The sequence below is a fragment of the Pithys albifrons genome, chromosome 5 (genome assembly GCF_047495875.1).
Source record: "Pithys albifrons albifrons isolate INPA30051 chromosome 5, PitAlb_v1, whole genome shotgun sequence".
Lineage (NCBI taxonomy): Eukaryota > Metazoa > Chordata > Aves > Passeriformes > Thamnophilidae > Pithys > Pithys albifrons.
The window spans coordinates 64,678,197-64,703,723 of NC_092462.1; the positions used below are offsets into that span (position 1 = coordinate 64,678,197).

General features: G+C 38.3%; 1 protein-coding gene across 5 annotated transcripts in view; it reads left to right on the forward strand.

Moving 5' to 3' along the window:
• SORCS2 (sortilin related VPS10 domain containing receptor 2) overlaps positions 1-25,527 on the forward strand; it is a 553,207-nt gene that overhangs the window by 477,501 nt on the left and 50,179 nt on the right. For all 5 annotated transcript variants that reach the window (XM_071556850.1, XM_071556852.1, XM_071556851.1 and 2 more), the window contains exons 12-14: positions 7,107-7,183; positions 14,960-15,051; positions 16,430-16,537. In XM_071556850.1, coding sequence (XP_071412951.1) covers positions 7,107-7,183; positions 14,960-15,051; positions 16,430-16,537 — 277 coding nt within the window. The remainder of the gene's footprint in view (positions 1-7,106; positions 7,184-14,959; positions 15,052-16,429; positions 16,538-25,527) is intronic.

The following is a 25,527-nucleotide window of genomic DNA, read 5'->3' on the forward strand; positions in this document are numbered from 1 at the left end:
TTTTAGTCTATGTATATGTATATATAACTTTTGCAGACAGAGTATTAGATTTTATAGCTGTATGCAAAAGTGTTCTTTTAAATAACTACTTTGCTCTGAGAAATGTAATAGGATTTTGCTTTTTCATTGGATTTTTGTGCATTTTAATCTTGGCAACAACTTCTATTTCTCACAGCATAATCTATGAAATGTGTGTCAATTGATGTGTAAATTTTTACTATAAACTTGCAAAGGACTTTTCTATGAAAAACGTTTAGAGAAGTGTAGCTTTTTCAGGTGCTGGTTTACCATGATTACCTGTTTAGCTTCCAATCCAGATGGCAAATCAAGCAACGAGTAGATTCTGCACATTCACACAAATTGAGCAAGTGCTGGAACTGTTTACTTTTTCTTATATCAGGCCCACATAAATTGCATACATTGCAATGAATTTCTATCATTTTTCACAAAAGTAGTATACTGGCATGTCTCTATAAAAAAGGATGAGGGAACAGGAAGATGATTGAGCATTTCCCAGTGCATTTTTGAGTGAAAATCCTGAAATTCCTTTGAATTTCTGTCTTGTCAACCTTTCCTCAGTTCTGATTCCCTCCTTCCTCAGCTCAACACATCTTCAGCTTACCAGGCAAAAACTGTCTGTCTGGGACATTTAAATACAAATTGCTTATATGTTTGTTCTACACTGTGACTACAAGCTTGCAAACCATGAAATTTTAGCTTATTGTGCATTGCCTGAAGGGATTTTATGACTGTGTTAATTACCAATAATCCAGGCAAGGCACATGTCTCTTTTTGGAGTAGGTGTCTGCATGTATGCTAAATTTAAGTGACTGGAAAAGATTTTCCATATTATAGAAGGATTATCTAAGTGTTGCATATGGGGATTATTTCTTCTCACAGCAAGCATGTCTAAAGTCACATATAAAAATATGGGTAAACACAGTGATAAGTATCACTTAAAACATGTAAATTAATGGTAAATTGTAAATGAAAGTAATCTGTGTTTCACAGAATCACAGAATATGCTGAGTTGAAAGGGACCCACAAGGATCATTGAGTCCAACCCTTAGTCCTGCACGGGACCCTCCCCAAGAGTCACACCATGTGCCTGAGAGTATCATCCAAATGCTTCTTGAACTCTGTCAACCTTGGTGCTGTGACCAACCACTGTCCCAGTAACCAACCACTCTCTGGGTGAAGAACCTCTTTCTAATATCCAACCTAAACCTCCCCTGACACAACTTCAGGCCATTCCCTCAGGTCTTGCCACTGGATCCAGTAGGAATCTTCCAAAATGCCTGAGCAAAGAAAGATTTTTAGTTGCTCTCTTGAGATCTGTGTATGTTTTTCACAGCTATACCACCTTTCTAGAGAGCTTGGCTGGCCATCAGTCATCAATAAAATACATTGCTTTCTTTCACATCCCTGACCGAACAGCTGCTAAACTGTGATGTGCAGTCACAGACAGCTTGGAGAACTATGTGAAATAGTAGTTAGTGCCTCTGTATTCTGGTTTTTGGGATTGTCACCCTTGCAAGGATAGAACATCTGATTTTACCCAGTTGCTTAAAATCAGCCTTTATTCAGGATGACTAAAAAAGAGAAACAGGACTTCCTGCATCCCAAAACATGCTTTGAAAAGGTTTATAAGAAAGCAAGTAACAGAAATGATAAATTACCATCCTTAATAAAAAACCTTAAAAATGTAGGCCAAAGTGTTTCCTTTGGCTTGCTGAATAGAAGCAGCAAGGTATCAGAACATAGCAACAGCAGTCAGACTCAGACTGACTAAGCCTGAGTCCATCTAGCACAGCACCGTGGCTCTGTTGGTGACAAAAGCCTTTGGGGGAGCGCTTAAGGACAATTCAAGTGTATATGGTCCCCAGGTTTGGAGAAGACACACAAATGAGTCTTCTGCCCCTTGCATTTAGTTACAAAAAGAATATAAAATAGTATGAGACAAACTTGAGAAGCTTCTGTATTAGAAACAAAACTTCATGCAACTGGATGGCAAAGTCTCTGTGTCAGAGGAGTGTTCAGGCCATTTAGACCAAAAGTAATGTTAAAATGATACCCTTTGTAGCTCTGGCTAATATAGCCTAGTCATGGTTTAAGCCCAGCTGGCAACTAGGCACCACACAGCTGCTCCTCACTGCCCCTCCAGAGGTGTGGGAGGAAGAGAATTGGAATGGTAAAAAGGAAGAAACTCATGGATTGAGATAAGACTAATTTAATAATTTAAATAAAATAATAATAATAAATTGTAATGAAAATAACAAAGATGTGGAAATAAAACCCCAAGAAAGACAAGTGATGCAAATCAAAACAGTTGCTCACTTCCAACCACTCAATGCCCAGCCTTTCCCTGAGCAGTGTCCCCCATGCCAACCTCTCCCCCATTTTATTGCTGAACAGAATGACGTATGGCCTGGAATATCCCTTGGGTCAGTTGGGGTCAGCTGTCTCGGCTGTGTGCACTTCCAATGTCTTGTGCACCCCCAGACTCCTTGCTGGGAGCGGGGTGAGTACCAGCAGAGGCCCTGACTTTGTGCAAGCCCTGCTCAGCAGTAACAAAAACATTCCCATGCCATCAGCTCCAGCACAAATTCAAACCACAGCCCTGTACTGGCTGCAATGAAGAAAATTAACTATACTCCTGCCCAAACTAGCACATGCCTGCAGTTGATTACCCATTCCAGACACAGTAACTTTTTCACTATGAACCTGAGTTGCCTTCAGTGGATTAGGTTACATTTACTTGTTACCCCAGATGGATCTTGAGATCTTACACAAACACACTAAAATGATAGAAAGGTTTCTGTGTTGTAGTGCACACCTGAGGAGTTACTGCAGATATTTACAGCTGTAATAAGAAATACAGATTTTGATGTGTCTCACCAGGCAAACAGGACATTGATGTTTTTGGGTGTGTGGTACAGTCCAAACACTTCAGGATATTGTGGGAATGGTACTTAAATATTGTAGGCGTTGGCTGCCAGTCTTGGGCTGAGCACAAGATGTCAGTTCCTCACTTCCTGTGTCACTTGATCACAATGGCAGTTGTGCACATGTGTTATTGGCTGCCACACCACAGATATGTGTCATAATTCTCGGATATGGCATGGAAACATTCAGAATGTCTCAGTTCTAGAGTACTCCAGTGGCTTTCCATTTGTTTGTTTGCAGTGTTATTAATGCCAGGATTTTTTGCATTGAATTTGATGTGAATTGTAGCTGTTGTAAAGGGGTTTATGAGGTGCTGTTACATGTGCTTTGTTTAGTTAGCTGGCTTATCCAGTAACATGACACACTGGGAGGTAGCTAAAGCCTAAAACTATGCACTTTATTTGAAATCTCAAAAAGAACAGAATGTTTCAAATATTTGAAGTTATTTTTATAAGAATATTAAAAAATAAAGTTAAAACAGTGTAACTTACAATAGAGAAAACTCATAACTCTTGTGTGTCACATGTTCAATAGGAAGGTTTGCTAATAAAACTGGGGGGAGTCCACTTAGCACTTTGAAGAACTTTGTTTTGCTCTAGTTCTACTTTTTCAGGCTAACAGCTTGCAGAGAAAGAAACTCATCACACATCTCCTTCTGCCTGTCACCTCTCAGATTTGGCTGCATGGCTGCTTCCCATTGCAGATGGCCCCCTGCACTTTGCAGGAACCTCCCTTTGCCCCGAGTGCTGCAGGTTTCCAGCTTGCAGCCTCAGCTGCTTTTTCTTTCTAAATCCATTGACACTTTTTCAGCAAGACATTGTCTGCAATACCCACAGAGCAAACTCCAACTGCATTGAAAAGCTTTATCATTTCTTACAGAAAGTTGGGGGCTTTTTAGTCTGAAGACTTGACTTTATAAAGTTAACAAAATTATGTCATATCACTGTGTCTCCCATAAAATCTGGAAGTAGTGCAAATTACAGCCTTCATTAATGACACAATTAAATATTGTGTCAGCAGTCAGAAGCTCCTGCATGCACCACTTCTGGGCTATCACCCTTGGTCTGGGGATGGACTGCTTTCAGAGGTCAAACAGCACTGAAATCTTTTTTCCCAAAGGAGTATCCCGACCCTGTGCTGCTGTTCATAAGTTTTGAGTTTTGCCAGAATGGCATGTTTATGGAATTATAAGTGAGCTCACCAACTTGTTTTGCTCATTTATCAAGAAAAGGCAGTAAAGGTAAAACCAGAACTAGAAGTCATGTCTGTCTTTTAACAGAGCTGCAATTACAACACTGTTGATTATATCTTTCAGTCATTACCATATCAGCTGGATAGAAAAGGCTTTTTAATGAAGTTGATGTGGTTTAGTTTACAAACTAATTTCCCATTAGCAAGGCAATTTGCCACTGAACTCTTTAAAGAGTAGATCCATAGTAATTCTCAAAATAAAGACCTACTCATGCAAGATTTTAGTAAGTGGTAAAAAGAGGTAGAATAAACAGCATTTCTCCAGGAGCAAAACTAACACTGCATTCATTAATGACATCTATGCAAAGAACAGTGTAGACTGACAGCAATACTTTAGATTCTAGCAAGGAAATAAATATTCCTGTCCTCAGCTGTCCCATAGAAAACATTCTGTGAGTAGCTGCAGAAGTGCAAGAATATGCCCATTTGCAGATGCATATACCAGTGAAAAACTGTACAGAGAAAAGAATAGCAAAAGAAATGTGTTTTGCATAAGCAGTGAATCAAATCTCCCTTCCCTTCCTTTAACCCTGAGAAGGTGATTTTTCATTCCTATCTCCTTCTAGTGAGAAGATTAATATTAAAGCTGTATTTGGGGAGAAAATATAGCTGAATTAATGTGTGAAGCTTTTGTTTTGGAGCTGTCTCATTAGGTAATGTTCATGGGAGATTTAGGTTGGATGTCAGGAAAAGGTTTTTCACCCAGAGGTTGGTTGGGCACCAGAACAGGCTCCCCAGGGCAGTGGTCACAGCACCAGGCCTAACAGAGTTCAAGAAGCATTTGTACAACACTCAGGCTAACCCTAATGGTGTGACTCCTGGAGGCAGTCCTGTGCTGGCTTGAACTGGACTCGATTCTGATCGGTTCCTTCCAACTCAGCATATTTATAATTTTATGTCTTAATCATGTTTCATTGTTGGAATTTTTTTCAGCCTAAATGAATGCAGCATAACTGGAAACAAAAAATGTAATAATCCAAAGACTACTGGACATAATAAAACCAAACTTTGATTCTGTTCTTTAAAAAAAATAGCCTTTTGTTAACTCTATAATCTTTTCTTACCAGTGGTTGTGGTTATAGCTTTCTGTCATTTCTGTCACAGAGGTTTCATTTTGATGGCTGGTATCACTAGAGCCTTTGTTTCTAAAAGCTAGAGAGCCTTACGTAACAGTGATAACCCTTCTGTGAAGCCTTGTGATGGCCCTTGCCATCCTGGCTGCGTGAATCAACTCAGAAAGCAGAGTGTTGGGAAGGTGAGCCCATGTGCCTGACAGGACTGGGCTGTTTTTTGATGATGCTTACAGGGAAAGGATAGGGGCTGTTACTCCAGAGTTCCCTGTGTCTTTTTCCTTCCCCCTTGGTGTAATTGCTGTCACGTCCAATAGCAGTCACATGGGTCATCCCTGCACATTGAGTCTAAGCTGGTTTTGGCACATTTTTGATCTTACCAGTCTTACATCTACTTCATCCATGAGTTTGATTCTTAAGTGGGTGATCAGTCCATTCTTAAGTGGGTGATCAGTCCACCTTCATCCATACTGTTCCGACCTTGTCAAAACTCATTACCTCCATGGATAAGGTTTTGTTTTTGTTTTTTTTCTTCCAAAATGACACAACCAATTAAATCTGTGCTAAATTCTTTGATAAATGAGGCAGCGTGAAGTGGTTTGGAAGGATGAAAACCCAAGGAGAGCCAGAGGCATCTTCTGAAATATTAGATACAATTGAAAGGAATTAAGTTACTCCTATAAATTCCCTGATTCAAAATAGGTATCCTAATCCTGTCCAGGATCTATTTAGGGTTAAATAGTGTAGAGTTATACTATTAAATAGTAGAGCACATGCAACCTTGATGGTCTATATACTGCATGTATTTTGGGCAGTGGGCACTGTCGTTCCTCTTGAGAACCTCTCAGCTCTAGGGAGAACACTCTTCATAAACAGATCTGTTTTACTTCTTAAAAACAGCTATTTATATAACACACAAGTGGAATTTCATACTGCTGTACTAATCTCAAGTGTTTTCTTTCACCGCCTCTTCTGCTTAAGAGGATCTGATAGCTTTCATCTTATTTCTACTGTAAAAACATGCAAACCATATATTTTAGTCAAAATCCCCTGGAGGATATAATTTAGAAGAAATATTGTGCCTTGATTGCTTCTCCCCTAGAACACTGTAAACTGCCTGGTGATTTAACACTTTGCTATTTGAAATACCACATGTTAAAAGATGGAGATCTCAGTACTTGGGACTGCATCTGCTATCATCTTCCACAAGTTTAAAATTTCTGTTAGATTTGAAGCAATCTGAGTTCTCCTCAGTACTTTTTGTCAAGATGTTCGGTAGCTTCCTGCTCAATATTTATATAAATTAAGCAATTCTGCTTTCAATTCTTTTGCATTTACATTCTTTTACAAAAAGCCCTGTCCCCTCTTTTCAGTGTTACATATTTCACCAGATTCTAGATTTTGCTACCACTTCATCAGAGAAAACATTTTATTTTAACAATTCCAATTGAACAAGAATACTTTTACAGAATATTATTAAGGTATAGCTTCTGTGTTTGTGAATGTTTCATACTTACATCTTAAATACATGTAATATCCTAATAATTTCTCAGCATGAAGCAACAAAACTAAAATGTTTGTCTTCTGCACCTCAGTGTTAGAATCAAGCCTCATTGCTCACATCAATGGACAAAATAGGAATCGAAAGGAAGATTTTGTGTACATTTTTTTGTTTTTAAAAGGATTTTTCTGGCCCCACCAGACATGAAATAAGCCTGATCACCTGAGTTTATTTCTTGCTCTGACCTGGAAACTTCTTACTCTGACTGGCATCAGGACTAGATCCAATCTCTCTTGCTGATGTGGGTGCAACCCTTGTTTTCTCCTGTTTTGTGACAGGTAACCTGGGGTCGCAGCTGGTTGAGTATAAAGAGGAGATGTACATAACATCTGACTGTGGGAAGACGTGGCGTCAGGTAGGAAACAAATCACCAAAGGAACATGGAAATAATTGTAATGTGATAAATTTTATAATGCTTAGCTAATCTTTAGATATCCAGTCTTTTGAAGGAGGTGGTTATTATTATCATCTTCATTTTGCTTGGAAACTAAGAGACTAAGAAGGTGCTTTGCAAAGACTCAAATTGATCAGGCTGTCAGGTTCTGCTGAAATCTGAATATTTTCATATCTTTAAAGAACTTAGAAGTATCTTATGCAAAAAACATAGTGTCTGTTTAGGTTTTTAATAATTTAAATAATCTTCCTATGCTAATGATGAAGTGGACTTGGGCTAGATCCTCCAGTGCAAACATTCCAAGCTAAAATACATGGATTAGGTGCAAAGACAGAAATTCTTCTGCTTCATAGTCTGAAACTGTTATTTAAGCATAAACTTTGTTCTTCACTGAAACTGAGTGAAAACAGATTTTCTAAAAATAATAAACCTTTGAATGTCTTTTAGCATGATTTAATAAATCCAGGGGCTACAAATATGAAGGTATTAAGAAGAGAACAGAGAGGTAGTAATGCTATTTGAATTCTGGATGTCTTTTGCTTCCTCTGCCTAGTATCAGTTAAAGCATTCCATTTTTATTATGTATCCTAAACTGCTTTGTCTCAGTGTGGTCGGTTCACCCTGGCTTGATGCCAGGTGCTCATCAGAATTGTTTTACCATTGACCTCCTCAGCTGGACAGAGGAGAGAGAATATAACAAAATGTTCATGGGTCGAGATAAGTCACCATTTACCGTCACAGACAAAACAGACCTGACTTGGGGAAGATTAATTTAATTACCAATGAATAACAGAGTAGAATAGTGAGAAATAACTCCAAATTTTAGAATACCTTTCTCCCACCCCTCCCTTCTTCCTAGCTTAGCTTTATTCACAAATTCTCTACCTCCTCCCCGCAGCTGCACAGGAGGACATGGAATGGGGTCACCATCAGTTCACCACACCTTTTCTCTGCCTCTGTTCTTCCTCACACTCTTCACCTGCTCCAGTGTGGAGTCCCTCCTACAGGAAGCAGTTCTCCATGAACGTCTCCAACAGGAGTCCTTCCCATGGATTGCAGTTCTTCATGAACTGCTCCCATGGGGTGCAGTGCATCAGGAACAGGCTGCTCCAGCGTTGGTCCCTCATGGGGTCACAAGTCTTACCAGCTAACCTGCTCCAGCATGGGCTTCCTAAGGTCACAGCCTCCTTCAGGCATCCATGTGCTCCAGTATGGGGTCCTCCATAGGCTGCAGGTGGATCTCTGCTCCACAGTGGACCTTAATGGGCTGCAGGGGCACAGCTGCCTCACCATGGTCTGCACCACATGCTTTAGGGGAACCTCTGCCCCACACCTGGAGCACCTCCTTCCCCTCCTTCTGCACTCACCTTTGGTGTCTGGAGGGCTGTTTTACTTACATATTCTCAACTCTTCTCTCCTGTTGCAGTTGGTGTTGTGCAGGTTTCCCACCACATTCTTAAGTACATGATCCCAGAGGTGCTATTGCCATCACTGATTGACTTGACCTTGGTCAGTGACAGGTCTGTCCTGGAGCTGGTGGCTGGGATTGCTCTGTCTCACATAGGGAAGCTTCAGGCAGCTTCTCAGAGGAGCCACCCCTGTAGTAACCCACTAACTGACCCTTGCCATGCAAACTCAATACACTCAGCAATGCCTATCACAGGGATACTTTCATACACAATATGACATGGATTCTACTTATAATGTATATCCAAGAGAGGAAAAACCCCAGACCATCCCAAAGGACCAAAGCGTGTCAAAAAGTAATTTCATTTCAGTTAAAATAGTGTTTTAGTGTTCAGCTGAAATCAAATTTAGTTATTTTCTGAGAACAATTAAGTGTGAAAGTGTTCTCGGTAGTGTTACTGAGCTTGGGGAATTTGAGGTTAAAAGAGGAAAATACAGACAGTTTCTTATATTACTATTGTAATTTGCCATTAATACTCCACTTTTAAAAAGACTTTCAAAAAGAAATAGGTTATTTTTGTTGTTATAATGTCCTTTGATGTTTAAAAGATAAAATTCTATGCCAAATTCCTTCTTGAAACATAGAATATGATAAATAGGTGTTTAAATGCAAAAACTTTCCAAGGTTTACAGTGAATACTGTGTTGTTTGATACTTCATAAGGGCCTCTCATAATTTATTGTCAGCATTTGCCAAAGTTTTATAGTTTTTCTGGGGTTAAAAATAAGAAGAAAAGAGTGAAAGGGTTCAAATACATATATTAGTGTTTTTCATTTGTAATACACTCAGGTAAATGATATGTGTTGCCACTTGACCCTAAGGTGCCTATTCATGCTGTAAAACCCACCACAACCTGATCCCTCATTGTGACAGTCAAAATGGAAAACACCAGTGTTCACTTTATTTTAATTGAAACTGCTACAAAGCCTTTGAAAGAGCTTGCTCAATCCTAATATTTGTGAGCAAAGTGAAATTGTAGATTATTGCATTTGTTTAATGGCCTCACTGCTCCTGACCAAACAGTTCTACCAGATGACAGCAGTACATTTCTTTTCTCTGTTGGAGTTTATACAACAAGAGAGAAGGCTTCAGTCAGGTGATATGGAAATTTAAATAATTCAGTAAATTGCAGGTCTTGTGAGCTTATGAATGCAGAATAAATCCCATTACTATTTATCTAAGTCTCTGACTTGAAGGCTTTGGTTGTCAGTAGTGTGTGCCTGACATCTTTCTCATGTGCTGACATGATACTGCAGGGTCGTTCACAGACAGGAAGAGTCAGTGCTTGTGTATAAAGACAGAGAAATGCAGAAAAGTAAACATAAGAGGCATAGGAGAAAAGGCAGTTCAAGGAATTAATTAAAAGCTTTCTCAAATAATAACAGTATTGGTTCATAGGAATATAGGACTGTGGGGAAGGTCAAAAATCATGTAATTCAACCATGTGCTCTGAGACAACATCAAATATGAACATCTCTACAAGAACTGTTAATCCTTCACTGTAGGAGATTCAGGCTGCATAGTGTTTCACCATTCTTCATAGATTTTTCTGAATATTTGACATAGCTGGCTGTTCCTTTTGCTCTTGTACTTGCAGTTTCACAAGTTCTACAAGTTGATTTCTTCTTATGTTTAGAGAGGAGTGGTTTCCTGTCACATTTGAGTAACTTTTTAGAAGTTGAAGTGTGATTATCAGGTCTACCCTGACTATAGGGATTTTCTCCTTGGAAAGAGCAGACTCAAATTCACTGATTTTCCAAATGAATCAAATTTCTAAAGTGTTTGGTTTTTTTTCCTTTTTGTTCCTCATTGATTGGACTGCCTAATATGTGATACCTCTCCTGAAGCATGGTAAAACTGAGCGCAAAATTACAAATTTTGTCAGTAATAAACAGAATGAAATGATTGCCCTTGATGTCTTGACATTACCAGGACCCCATTTCAGAAGATGTCTCTTCCTTGCACTAACATCACATTGTTGATGTAAATTCAGTTTGTTATTCTTAACTGGAGCCAGACCTTGAGTTTATAATACATTAGCACTTTAGTAACAATCTGCTGATTGTTTTCCTTCCGTAATTTCTTAACCACCTGTATATACTTAAATGATTTTAAGGCTCATGGGGGTCCTTATTGCTTTCTACAGTTACCTGAAAAGATGTTGTAGACAGGTGGGAGTTGGTCTTATCTCCCAGGTAATAAGTGATAGGACAAGAGGAAACAGCCTCACATTGCACCAGGGGAGGTTTAAATTGGATACTGGGAAAAAGGACAGTCGGGCATTGAAACAAGCTGCCCAGGGAAGTGGTTGAGTCACCATCCCTGGAAGCGTTCAAATAAAGTGTGGATATGGCACTTGGGAAAATGGTTTAGTGGTGGACTTGGCAGTGTTCAGGGTTCATGGTTGGACTTGATGATCTCAGTGGTCTTTTCCAACCTTAATGATTCTATGATTTCCACTAAACCCATATTTCCATAGCTTGCATGTGGTGTGGTCATAGGAGAGTTGAGGAAGATTTACCTATAAACACAGCCAGCATTTACAGATAGAAATAAATGCCTAAATGAGAGTTTTGAGAAATGAAGCAAATACTGGTGATAAATGGAAATGTTTGGGAAAATAATGGAAGTTTGGTGAGGAGTCATGTGATGTGCAGTATGGGAGGCAAAACCCACATACTGGTAGATTTTTGGCCTTGTATGTTGGACAAATAGAACACCTTTGTTTATACAATATAGACCTGTGATAGAATTAGGGGCGCATTATTAATCATGCTTGAGATCCCCTGAAAGATCAAAAAGAGTGGTAAATTATGATTGAGCAAACACCTGAAACAGAGGTGAAAAGAACAGGCTGGGTGATTCTGTAGCATGGACTGAGCTCTGCAGGGCTTGCATCCCTGCATGTGTGTATCTGCCCAGGTGCTGCTTCAGGCCCTGGCTGGCCAGATAATGACAATAAATTTATTCTTTTTGTTTTGTGGTTGTTCCTGTGTCCTGACTGTGCCTGCTCATGCAAAAATTAAAAACAAGGATTATGATTATAAGTAACCACAATATCACTTGAGTTGGCTCTAGTTGCCTTTCTGTTGTCTGGTGCTCGAGCTGCTTGTTGGAATATCTTGAAACCACCACCCTTTTTTCAAGAAAAGCTGCAATTCATGGCTGTGTCCTCTACAACATTGCACTGTAAATAGCAGTAGTTTAGAAGCTGATTGACAAGTAGGTTAAACATCCATGGAGCAACGGTGAACTGGACTTTAGAAGAGAATCTCACCTTGCTACTACCATGAACTATGGGGCTTAGAGTAATAGAATCATAGAATTTTTTAGGTTGGAAAAGATTCTTTAGAGCATTGAATCCAACTATTAACCTTAGTGCCAAGTGGACCATGAAGAAAGAGTCTAAGATGAACTCAGGGGACAGATAGGTTTATTTGAAAGGTTACTCTGCCTATTATACCAGAAAACAATATTATAAAATGTGTTAATGGACAGGAAATATTAACATACTCTGTTAAATGCCAAGGATGACCTTGTGTATACATATAAGTGGTTTTAATTTTTTTAATACTGATTCCTGTTCACAGTTATGGTTGCTGTTGCTATTTCAGCAGCATCTGTTACAACACTGTACTTGAAATAGGACAATGTGAGTAAGAGAAAGGTCTGGCTTTCAAGAAATTGCATTAAAAAAAAGGAAATATCAGCAACAATAAACCTTTCATATTTAATCTGCTACTAAAGTAGCTCTTGCAGCATCAAAACATTCAGTTAAGCTATTAAACAGAAAGCCTGTTGTATGGCTAGGAACCGAATCTAGATCTCCGGAGCTTTAGTCTGGTGCATTTTTTTGTTGGCATATTACTTCTCTATGTTAAATACCAGTATCAGAGCAACTCACCAACCTTTGTATAAGCTAGACTACTTGTTGTCCTGCAGACATCTCAGGAAATGGATGGTGACACCTTTAAGTACAGTAAAAAAAGGCTAAAATTCCAGTCTTTCAACTCTGACAAGGTACAGCTGGCTCATTCTGTGTAGCAAAGCTTCTGTTTTCAGATTGGAATCTAGAAATGGATGACATTTGATGACAGAAGGAAGGGACTTTGGGAACTTTTGGTTATATTTGAAACTTCTGTATTGCCAAGTAAAATCAATCATGTGGCATATATTTCTCTAGGATCATTTCAGTATATTTTCACTGATTTCATGGAGTTTTCTTAATTTCTCTCCACAGATATTCTGACCTAAAGTAGCTGCTGAAGTTGTTGGGACAGATACAGAAAAATAAACATTTAGAGCAGAGGAAAGAGGAAAAGAGAATAGAAATTGATAGTATGATTATAAAAGCACATAAAGTGTTTGAAAAATAACATAAACAGGTTATAAAAATCTTGTTCCATAAGCATTCAGTTCTAGTGAGGATCACAACAGATTTATTGCCTTCAGTTAGGGGAGAGACATATATCAGAGTTTGTGACTTGCTGTGAACAGGCATGTCCCTGCTTTGGATCTTCAGCTCTGACACTGGGGGCACCTTTGCCTTAACCCTTTGCAAACTATCTTATTTGCATTTCCCGAAAGTAGAGATAAATATTTACTTTTGTGCTGAACAGGCACGAAATTCTTAATTCTTTTCAATGTACCGAACATGAGGAGTCGCTTTCATAAGGAATTTCATACATTTTGGTTATAAAGTGTTTGAAGTGTGTGCAAGAAGAGAATGCTATAACGATGGCATTAATATGCCTCTAATGTGTCTGCTGTGCTTTAGAGAGTGCTAAAGCAGGGTGCTAAAATGGTACATGAGAAATTGCCATGGTGGTTTTCTGGGAAAACCTAGTTTGGGTAAAGAGGTACAGGTACCAGCTTCCTTTATCTTCAAGATGATGGTGGAGCTTTGGGAGACTTCATGTCCCAGACTATACTGTTGTGTTTTGATTTGAGTGAAAGTTCAAACAAAGTTTAGAGGATCAAAACTCTGCTTGCTTATCTGCCTCCAGCTGATCTCATCCTTTTGAAGTGCATCTAAAATTATTGTCTGTCCTTTACTGAATTCTCTTCTAAAATACGCAGCTGTGTGGAATAAGTGGATAGGACTATAAATGCCTCTCATCAGGGTTTTGCCTGTAAATTGGCAACGTTGAAAAACTGATCAGACACTTGAAGCCCTAGGATTCCCATAAACTATGTTCTTACTAGACGAGAGGAAGACTGAGTTTCCAATCCAAATTAAATGCTTACTATATTTTTAAGTAATTGTGGATGTGCTTTAGGGTGCTTTCACACAGCTATGGTTCAATCTTGCTGATAAATCCTCTAAATGTAGCGTTTATTTTTGCAAAATTTAAAAAAAAAAACAAAAACAAAAACAAAAAACCCAAGGAAACATTTAGTATTGTCAATATTTTTTTTTCATTTACAAGCAAAGTAAAGGTAATCTTTATGGTTTTTACCTTTGTTGAAGTGTGTAGGAGACTGCATGTTCATCTAGTGTGTGTGATAACTCTCAATATATCACTTGCTCTTATGTTAAATGAATTTTCACATGTTAGTCACACAAATCAAGCAACTCTGTCTTAAAACAGATTTCAGATGTAAGAAAGGGAAGATATCTACCTGGGCATTTATTTTAATACTGCTGATGACCTCTGGAAAAGTAATTAAAATAATTTAGGAATTTTTTAATCATGTATACCATTAAATCAGTATTACATGTTTTTTGGTTCAAACCTCAGAGTGGCCTCCATGGAAGATCACATAATGTTTGAAGTTAAATAAAGCACTCACACTGGAAATGCAGAAAGCATGCTTGCACCGATTATTTCAAGTTCTGTGGATTCTGGGTAACATGTGAGAAAGTCATGGACAGCAGTACTTTTCCTATTTGTCTTAGAATTAAACTACAAAGCATTTTATTCTGCAAGATACACAGAATATGGTAAATACTGAAGTAAGGTGATAGGTCACTTGGTGATATATAATGGGAAGGAATGCAGAATGCATACTGTGAGAAATATAAGCTTGGGCTAAAATCACTTTAGGCAGTTTAATCTGACTGTGATTTGAACTTGAACGTTTTGTGATTCACCTGCTTAAATTCCCTTTCTCTTACAGCTGGAACAAATACAAGAGTAAACCTGACTTTTATGTCCTTTTCAGTGGACATTATAAAACATAAAATCTATTAATCCTTGTTTGCTTGTACATTTTATTTCAGCTGTTCTGTACATTTGCTTAGCTGGCCTTTTTTTGTCTGACTTGTAGGTCTTTGAAGAAGAGCACCATATCTTGTACTTGGACCATGGCGGAGTAATTGTGGCTATCAAAGACACTTCTATCCCTCTGAAAATACTCAAGTAATCCTACAGTCAATTAGAGTAGAGCTATTGTGTATTCAAGACCTCAGGCAAAGTTCAGAGTTAAAGATAAGCATTTAAATGTGATCTTGTATGAAACACAAGTGGAGTCAGCTTAATTTAACATTCATTAAGTTGGATGTTTTCTTACCAATTATTTCATGGTTCTGAAAGTACCATGGCATAATGCATTAATCATAATAAAATTTTCATGCATCAGTGTAGGGGGTTTTGCCTAAAAGGCTATTCTGGAACTTCATAGTACCAACCATGGTTGGCATGATTTTCATTTGCTACTGGCTGACAACAGCAGTACATGTCAAAGATGCTCAACCTATGATGCACACGTGGCTTAGGTATGCAGTCAGGAGAGTAACAAACCTCTTTCTAAGGGCCACAGTGAAATTGGAGAATAGCTCTGAGCTGCTCTGGCAAGAGCAATATAATGTAGACTTTGGGACCCAATAGGCGAAGGACTGATGTGGCTTATGTGGCATGTAACACAGCCTGGCAGAAGCACAGTTCATCTGGGACATGCATGCACAAATTAACTGTAGTGTGCATTGATCCTGTCCTATAGTGATAATGCACCAAATGGCCTTCTCAGTTTGTTTGGCTGAGTAAGAATGGTTTGCTGTAAAGCATTGTGTTGTAAAATACCAAGTTTTAGACTGCATGATAGTGTGGCCAAATATGGTAACCTTATAGAATAGCATGCATAACTATGATTTTCTGCATAAAAACTGTAAGAGATCTTTATGCCTTGTGACGAGGTTCATTTTTCCAGCGTTGTATTGCATACACTAATAGGAACTTGGTTAGCTAGAATGAGTCATCATTAATCTGCTATTCAAAAGACATGTAGGAAATGTACAGAAGAAACGAGATTTTGATTCATAAATTTTGAGTTCACAGAATATTTGAAATATGTTTTGTTGTGGAGGGCCATCATCATCTTGGTGCCTTCAGTTACTGCATCTCCCACATGTTTTAGCAGTTGGGCTCTGTTGCCTCTCTGTTTCACTGGCCCCTGCTTAACAGGTCTCTAGCTCAGAGACTACTAAAAGGAATGAAGTATAAATTAACTTGCTTTTGAACCTGCAAGGTAGGAAAATAGTTTGTTGACAGAGCTCAGTTTTCATCTGCCTGAGAATTTTTATTGTTATGCCAAATTTAATATGCTTGTTCTCATAAAGATGTGAACCCCTGGATATGTTGCTGCAAAAAGTCACATTAATATGATACACTCTCTAGGCATATTGTATTTTTGTGGTCAAACATCCTAGGCCTTAGTAGTGGGGGGAATTTTTTTTTATTAAGTGAATTCTGCTTTGTACAGTAATAGTTGGAAATGAAAACCATTTCTGCTTTTTTACAGGTTCAGCATAGATGAAGGCCAGACTTGGAGCACACATAATTTTACCAGCACGTCAGTCTTTGTAGATGGATTACTTAGTGAACCTGGAGATGAAACACTGGTCATGACGTAAGGTTTTGGTTCCATCTCTGTTCTCAGGGCTCTTTCTGCTTTTGCACTTGAGGATATTTTCAGTTGTGCATGTTTGAGGTAGTCCTTGAGTCAGTGGCTTTTGCTGCTTGCAGTGGCACAGACTCTTACACTGATGTCCAAACTGCTCTGGTATGTAGCCTGACTTTGAAATTATCTGAGTGCAGTGTTTCAGATTGTGAAGAAGTAACATGTTCATATGAAATTTTGCAAAAATATTACCAGGGAGAGTGGAACATTAAGACTGCAATACAAATCTGAAAAAATTATGTAAAAAAACCCCCAAACTATTTCCTGATTTTTTTTCCTACATATTTTTAGTCAGACATCAAAAATGTTAAATATCTGTTGTCTTCACAGTGTAAGCAACTATATTGTTGTCCTAGTAACTAGCATTGCAGTACTTTGTGTAACCAAGCGCTGTGCTAACAAATGTTTGTTTTCATTCTGTGCAGTGACTGAGGCAGATGCTGTGAACAGAGTTAAAAATAGCCAATTTCTGCAATTCAGACCCCTGTTTATCTGTCTTTTTCCAAAGCCCCGGGGACATCTGGATCTGAGCTGCAGATTTTGCTCCATTCTCTAAGATAAACGCTAATATTTTAGAGGTATCTGAGTAAGAAACACCTGTCCAGGTAGGAAGAAAGGCACATGCTGGCTGCAGGCAGAAAGGGGAATGCCCTCAGAGATGTGCAGGTTGTTGTATGTGCTCCTATCACAGCACTTGGTGTGATCCTTTATGCTTGAGCTCAGTGTGTTCACCACAAGCCTTTTCTCTTAGGAGTTGCAAATAGAGCTGCCTTTGACCAGTAGCATTTTCCCCAGGGAAAAATAAATTAATAGGCCAATATGGAGCTGTCTAAAGAATCCTCAGCAAAACAGAAATCCTACCCAATGTACTTAAGAGCATTGTGCCAAGTTTATAGCATTTTACTGCACAGAGGTGAATTTGGTCTCGTAGTTATTTCTTTCTTTCTCCACTGCCCTGTTTGTCTCAGGATCAGAACAGTACTGTCCCACCATTTTCCCCTTCTCTCAAACACAGGTTTATTTATGATATAATATATGCCACATGGAGACACTTATGCCTCTGAATGAGGGATTTCTTTTGATTTCAGTAAAAGCAGAGGGATCAAAAGCTTATCATAAAATTGTACTTACTGACTATATGTTCTGGGTTGGGTTTTTTTGGTATTAGGTATCATTAAAAACAGTGATTCTCTGAAGATGTGTTTAAATATCTGGCTGAATGGACTAAAGAGCTCTTCCACAACACAATGCCTTTTTAATATCATTAGTCTGGAACATATAAAACTATAGCTAGATTTGGTCCCTGAGCCCAGAGTGACAAAAAAAGCAATATGTGACTGACATATTTCTAAAGGCAGAAAAAGAGTCTGACTCCAGCATCTCAGTGCCAGGCTTGTAGGATCTTATTTCTTACCTGGGTCTGCAGAACGTGGAGGACATAAAACACTTAATATTACAGACTAGCCCTGAAAGCACTGGCAACCTTCCTGCCAGACTCGAAAGATAATGAGAAGAATAAACCTGCAGTATGTGTTTAGTTGATGCTGTTGTATCAGCTTCCTTGTCTCTCCTGCTACTTTCGATTGTGTCGTACCTTCAGGGTGACGTTGTCGGCCCAGTGATGCTCAGTCTGACTGTACATCAAGACCTTTTGTCATTCTGTCTGGCTTAGTTCATTTTGTATGAAAACTTATTCTTGGGCTAAATTGTTGTGCTTGACTTAATCTGCAGTGATTTGCAGGTTTTGAGTAATGTCATCCCTTGATACACATTCCCTGGAAGAAAACAAAAATCAGTTATGCCATATTTTCCGTTTTATTAGATTAAAATTTCTTCCAAGTAGAACATGGTAAGATGAACTTGTGTATGGTAATGGAAATAAATTAGTAGTGTCTTCCACCTTGGGGAATCCCCAAACCCATTACTAAAGACCTGGTGTGACATTTTTCAGTAGTATGGGAATTTGATTTTCTCCCTTTAGTATGAAGGTTTTTTGAATAAAGACTTTGAATAAAGAGTCCAATGTCAAAATCTGCATAAATTAGGAAAGAGAGCATATTTCTGAAGTGGGAAGGTAATAACTGAAAAAGTCTGCAGCAAAATTGAGGAACAGACAGTATTTTATTTAAAACTTCTAGATGAAACTCACAAAGGAGTCAAAGAATATTTCGCTTACACAGAAAATTAGTTACCATAGGGTAAAATCCCAGTTCCACTGAAGTCAATTTAAGGATTTCCTTCAAGGTTTTTAATTTGTATTAAAAGAAAAACAAATTCATAAAAAGATGATCTGGGAAAGATGTTAAGGGATCTGGCAACACTGTGTAAGAGAGATTTCCCATTCTCCAGCATCTGGGATCTTGACCTGACTTGGAATTGCAATTGAATTCCAGTTCTGTCCTAATTTTTCTAAAATCATAGAATCACGTAATGGTTTCAGTTGGAAGGGAGCTTCAAGATCATCCAGTTGCAATGCCCCTGTCATGGACAGGGACACCACTAGAGCAAGTTGCTCAAAGTCCCATCCAACCAGGCCTTCAACCCTTCCAGGGATGGGATATCCACAATTTCTCTGGGCAACCTGTTTCAGTGTCTCTCCACTCTCCCAGAAAAGAACTTCTTCCTAGCATCTAACCTCAACCTACGCTCTTTCAGCCTAAGGCTGTTCCCTGTTGTCCTATCACTACATGCCCTTGTGAAAAGTCCCTCTCAAGCTCTCTCCTAGGTTCCTTCCAGGTGCTGAAAGGTGCTGTAATGTCTCCCTGGAGCCTTCTCTTCTCCACACTAAACAGCCCTGACTCCCTCAGCCTGTCTTCATAGGAGCGGTCCTTTAGCCCTCTGATCATCTCCTCTGGACTTGCTCCAACAGTTCCATGTCATTCTTATGCTGGAGACCCAAGAACTGGATGAGTACTCCAGATAGCACCTCACAAGAGTAGAGCAAAGGGGAAGGATCACCTCCCTTCATCTTTATGGCTATACTGCTTTGGATGTAGCTCAGCTTGTGGTTGTCTTTTGGGGCTGCAAGCACACATTTCCTGGTCATATTGAGTTTCTTGTCAAGCAACATCCCCAAGTTTTTCTCCTCAGGGCTGCTCTCAATCCATTCTCTGCTCAGCCTGTGTTTCTGCTTGAGATTGCCCTGACCCAGGTGGAGGGCCTTGCACTTGGCCTTGTTAAACTTCATGAACTCTACACAGACCCCTCTTTCAAGCCCTGTCTAGTCCCTCTGGATGGCATCCCTTCTCTCCAGTATGACCTCACCACAGAGTTTGGTGTCATCAGCAAACCTGATGGGGGTGCACTCAATCCCACTGTTCATGTTGCCAGCAAAGACAGTGAACAGCACTGGTCCCAATAGTGACCCCTGAGGAAAGCCACTCATCACTGTTTTCCATTCCAAAATAAAGTGGTTTGGGAAGCTTTACTGAAGAAAAGGAGAATGTGAACCTGGCCACCTCAAGTCTTCATTTTAAAATGTTCTGTGTTTTCTCCAAAACAGAGGAGAAAACCAAATGTTGACATGTCAAAAGTTTTCATAAAACTGAATTGTCATCTCCCAGTCAACATTAATCTAAATCATTCCTCCAAGTCCCCTGCAGTGTTCAAAATACTTACACACAAATGCCAAGAAAAATATATTTTATTCCATTGTGCTTTGCAAAAGACCTAGTTAAGATTTTTAGGAGTTTTAGGTATTCAAAAACTTTAGGAAACTCATTCTGTTAAAAAATTCAAACTCTAAAGAGACCTAGTTAGAAGTTTTAGGAAAGAAAAGTAATAAAGTATTCATAAAGTTTAGGAAATTTGATCTGTGTGAAAATCAACTTCTAAATGAAGGGCTCAAATCCACTAAATGAATAAGTAGAGTTTGCTAAGAAGTTTTCTCAACTAATTGATGTATTTTCACCAAAATATTGCATGGTCTAGTCGGTTTTATTTTGTTCTAAATTCTGTAAACATAAAAGTTACTCCAGCCTATTGTTATACCTAATAATATGTTATATTTGGGAGAAATTGCTTAATAGCACTGGATTGAGTAATGGCCTAACAGTGCAATGGGAAGAATTTTTGTGTGTATGAAAAAATGATGTTCCTCTTCAGTGGAAGTAGTTAATGTAATGAAAGTTTCAAACCTCTTAAAATTGCTTCTAAATCACATTTCATCTTCTGGTAGTGTTTCCCAAACCAGGTTATTTAGATTGCAGTGTAAACCCAGAAGGCACAATAACCATGGTACTGCAGTCCATGGCCCCTTTTAAAAGGCTAATAAGAGGTTACATAAAATGACTGCTTTTCTTTATATCAGGTCAGATAGAATCAAAATCTTCCCCATGGGTAATTGCATTGTTTCCAGAGGGATATTTTTCTCTAATGTCTTGTAGAGTAGCAACTTGAGATGCTGCTGGGAACTTTATGACATCTCTGAATGGGAGAACTCCTGCATACACATTTTTCTGTCTTGAAAGTTCATTGTTGCTTCCCTTTTGCGTTCCTAGGTGATAATGGAAACAAGAAGATAGACTAGTTTAAAATTACTCAAAGCCAGGTGGATATTAACAGGTATTAGATATTGAGAAGAGCCATCTGGATTTTTGCAGCTGTTGATTTTGCTAGGAGCATCAACCTCACCTCTAACATGAATGACAGTCAACATTACATGAAGTTTGTGGGTTATCGTGCCACACATGGCTACACACTACCTTTCCTGTTGTCTTTGAGTATCTCACTAGGTGGAGGTACTTCTCTGTCTTGTGAATTCTTCACTACTAACTTTCTCATACTGCAGCACTTATAAAAGGTATATAAATGGTAGATAAAGTCTTATTATGTAAGAGAGTAGCTGATTTCTCAAGGCAAATCCTAGGTTTTCTTTGTTGCTCTTGTATAAGAATCATTGATCAGTTATTCTGCTCTCTGCATGAGAAGGAATATATGTTCTGTCAATAGATTGAATAAATGTGGTGAAAAAAGCATTGAAAAAGCAAACTTGTTTCTCTACTCCAATCTAATCTAGAGACCAGCTCATCCAGATGTGCAGGTGCCTATCTGGTAGCAAGTGTAATGCTTTTGCTGTCATCTCTGTGGACACAGACGTGAGCAGAGCAAGTCAGTCCAGTGTAGTGTCACTGCCAACCCGGGGCCTTGGAGCCATGATCTGTCTCTCTCTATACTCAAGGAAGTTCAGTGGGTGAATTTTTTTTTTTTAATTTCTTTCCTTCAAGTTTCATAGTGTTTTCAGAAGCATGGGAACATGATGCTTTCAGTGTTGCTCTAAAGCCCATTTTTACAGCAGACATGGTAATAAATTTGAGTAAGAGGAGCTGAAAGGTTAAGAATGTATGTTTTGTAAGGATCTGTTATCACCTTGTCCTTATTTAAAGGAGGAGAGAAGGACAGAAAAAGGAGGGGTGACTTTTTCAATCAGAATAGTCTTCGTGTCATTTTGAGCCCCTGTCACTGAGTGCCTCAAGCTTTGGTGCTCTAACTCCATTTCCATTTTACTTGTTTTTTCAAATAAATAGTCATTAGAAACTTAGACAACCATTAATTTTTTAAACACTTCACTTAATTTTGGGTGGGGCCTTGAACTCTCAAACTCCTCTCAAACTGAAGGAGCCAGGATTTGGGTGACTGTGGGCTAATTAGTCTAGCTCTGTTAAGTGATGTATTAATGAAGAATTTCCAGTTGTGACAAAAGAGTCATGATTCTTAAATATGTGAGTAGGAAAAAAGTATTAGCTAAAAAATTAATTATAAAATTTTATAAGTATCTCAGATTAATTTGATCTTTCAGTAAGTTGACAACAGAAAGCTGAAGGATGCAAAGCTATCCTCTGCAGTGTTGTATGTTTCTCTTTAATCAATTTTGTTCACTATCTACTTGGTATTTACTTCTGCAAAAGGCATCATACTAGGCATTAAGTCTACAATTTCTTCCAAACAATTTACATGTTAAAACATTGTTCTTGGACAGGAACTTACCAAATAGAGGCAAAACAAAATTTGGAGGTAATTCACAAAGATTTTGGAGCCACTGAACTTTGGGAACACCCTCATCCTGCTCCTCCCTAGGACTTCTCAGAACCTAAGCATTCATTTCCATTCTTTCCCAAATGATCTGAAACAAAATGTTTTGGCATTAAAAAATGAATGGCAATTATTAGTTTTTGGGAGCAGGAAATAAAGTAAAACCCAGTATTTTGGTTTAGTTTCAACTAAGTTGTTTCCTCCCTTCATTTTTCACTCTGTCAGCCAAAAAAAAAAAAAAAGAAAAGAAAACACCAAAAAAAACCAAATAAAAAACCCCACAAAACCAAAAAAACACAGACCAACAAAAAACCCTTCCTATTCTCTTTATTGCATTAAGTATCTGCATGTGTTTGTAGTTTAAGGCATATAGCATACATGCTTCAGTATATTTACACATGCTCTGTTTTGTACACAAGTACTTTTTATGTGCAGTTGCCTTATGTAGGCAGGTGTCCACTTTTGCACATGGAACCATTCATCATTTCTGTAGCTGCAATTTAGAAAGGCCACTGAAATGTGCCCTTTGTTATGTTCTTTTGGGGAATTAGAAAAATATGCTGAATTATAATCTCAATGTGTATCAGACTGCAGCTTGAATCGTACGTTGCTTTCATCCATTTTACTAGTATGAACCCTTTGACTTATTTAGGTTTTTGTTGCTTTTACAATGATGTAAAGGAAGCAAAGACAAGTCTTGAAAGGAAAGTGTGGCTATAAAGATTCACCTGTTGTTTTCTTTCTTGAAAAAAGTACGCTTTAAATATCATTGTAGTACTTAGTCATGACCAACCTGCTCTGCCAACCCATATCCCCTTGGAAAATCTTTTATTAATTGCATTACTTCTGTGAGTTAAGGAGAACTACCTATTGGCACTGGGTACACTAAAATATGTCATTCTCTGCCCCGATCTCATCATTTTACTCCCTCAGCTGGGTAATTTCTGCACAGATTTTGGCATATGTCTTGCTGTATGTTCAAAGGCATTGTAATAATATGAACTACAACAGGCAAAAAAAAAAGAAGATTGTCACATTTATTTGCTTTTTCAGTAACATTGTCATTATTTGTAGTCAAGGTCTGAGTGAAGCAAAGGACTCAGCTCTTTGAGTTCACCACAAATTGACAAGAGACTTCTAACACACTGATACTTTTATGTAGAAGACAACTGAGAAAGTTGTTGCTGTTTTAATGTAAATGGCCTCTGATATCTAGTGAATTGTAAGGTAGATTGAGTATTTAATCTGAAGTTTCTGTTGTGTTATAAAAATTATCAGGGAGGTCTGACAGTTTAAAAATATTTTAAGAATACAGTAAGTTCACTGATAATTGTATTCCCTGCTAATATTATTTACTACAGGGAAGACAGCCTCATATGGGGAACAAGATATAAACAGCATTTTTAGCAAAACTCTGTGACTGCTTCCATTTAAAAGAAGACAGAAAGAATTGTTAAAATAATTAACTAGCATCTCTCGAGAATGTAGTTTGTTTTCCCAGCTTGGTCACATACTCACTGTTAGATATGGAGGTTTAGATCCATAAACAATTTCAGGTACATGTTTGATCATCTTTGCTTTGTTGCTGCCCAGAAGAATTTATGCATTTTATCCAAGATAGAGCCATTGAGATTGCCCATATCACCTGTGCGTGGGTCCTCACTTGGCCCTGATTCAAATCCTAGCTTTTATTGTCAGTAGCTCTATACACTTGAAGGCTCTTCAAAAAAAAAAAGTGGAAGTCCTGATCCACCCCTAACTGGCATGTCAAGTTAGCCTTTGTGACTTTGGTGAGAAAGTACTGCAGGATCACTCCCACCACTGAGGTCTCAGAGTGTTCTCGGGTATTCACTAGTAAAGCAAATCTTGTAGACTCAGCTGTGCTGCTCTGAGGATCCACACAAAAGGCTGCTCAAAGCTATTTCCTTTGTCTGGAGACATGGCTAACAGCTCAAAGGTAAACCACCATAATACTACAGGAGTTGCCCAAGATGTGTCTTATGTTCAGATTCATTTGTGATTCTGTAGCTAAAATCCATCTGCTCTGGCAAAGAATGTTTTGATGCTATGAAAATCCATGCACAAAATCCTGAACAACACAGCAGAAAAGTTGCAGAGGAAGGCAAGTGTAGTGGTTATAAAAAGCTGTGTCTCTGACATCTAAGACTGAGCAGCTTGTTGTCAAAATTAGGCTCATTTCTCCTGCATGAAATCATAGAAGCTGAGTGTTTGCCTGATAATGTTTGGGAGTCTCCAGCACTGCACCCTCATAGCTGCAGGTACCTGCAGGTGACACAGACAGCTATTACTGCTCATCTGAGCCAGGAGTATCTATTGAATAGATGCTCATCCATTGAATAGAAATGTGCATTTACTGGAAAAGATTATCACTGCCTATAATTTCTGTTAAATTAGCTCCCCCTGATTATGAGCTTTATCAGAAACAGAAATAACCAGCAATCCTCCAGCAAATAGTTTAAATGAGTTAGCTTAAAACTGCATTAAACTGTCTTATCTATCAAATGATGCAATCAAATTAAAAAATTATGTGCTCATAAATGAACTAGGAACAAATGTACAAAGTTGTTATGGCAACTGAAACACTGAAGTTAAAATTATGGATACCAAATTCTTGCAAATAAAAGTAAATTAATTTCCAAGGTAATTAGAATTTCTTCCCAAAATTATTTATCACAGAATCATTCTTTATAGTTTCAACAGAATTGATTTGATGGCTTTCTAATGTAATATAATTAATCAAGAGGAAGGTTTTAGTAGCCTATGAATTACTATCTTGATATATAACTTCTAGTCATCAGTTACACTTGCTGCACCATCCCAGTTTTTTCCATTCATATGATTTTATTCGACATATATATTTTGCACCTGAGCAATTAGATTGTGATTGC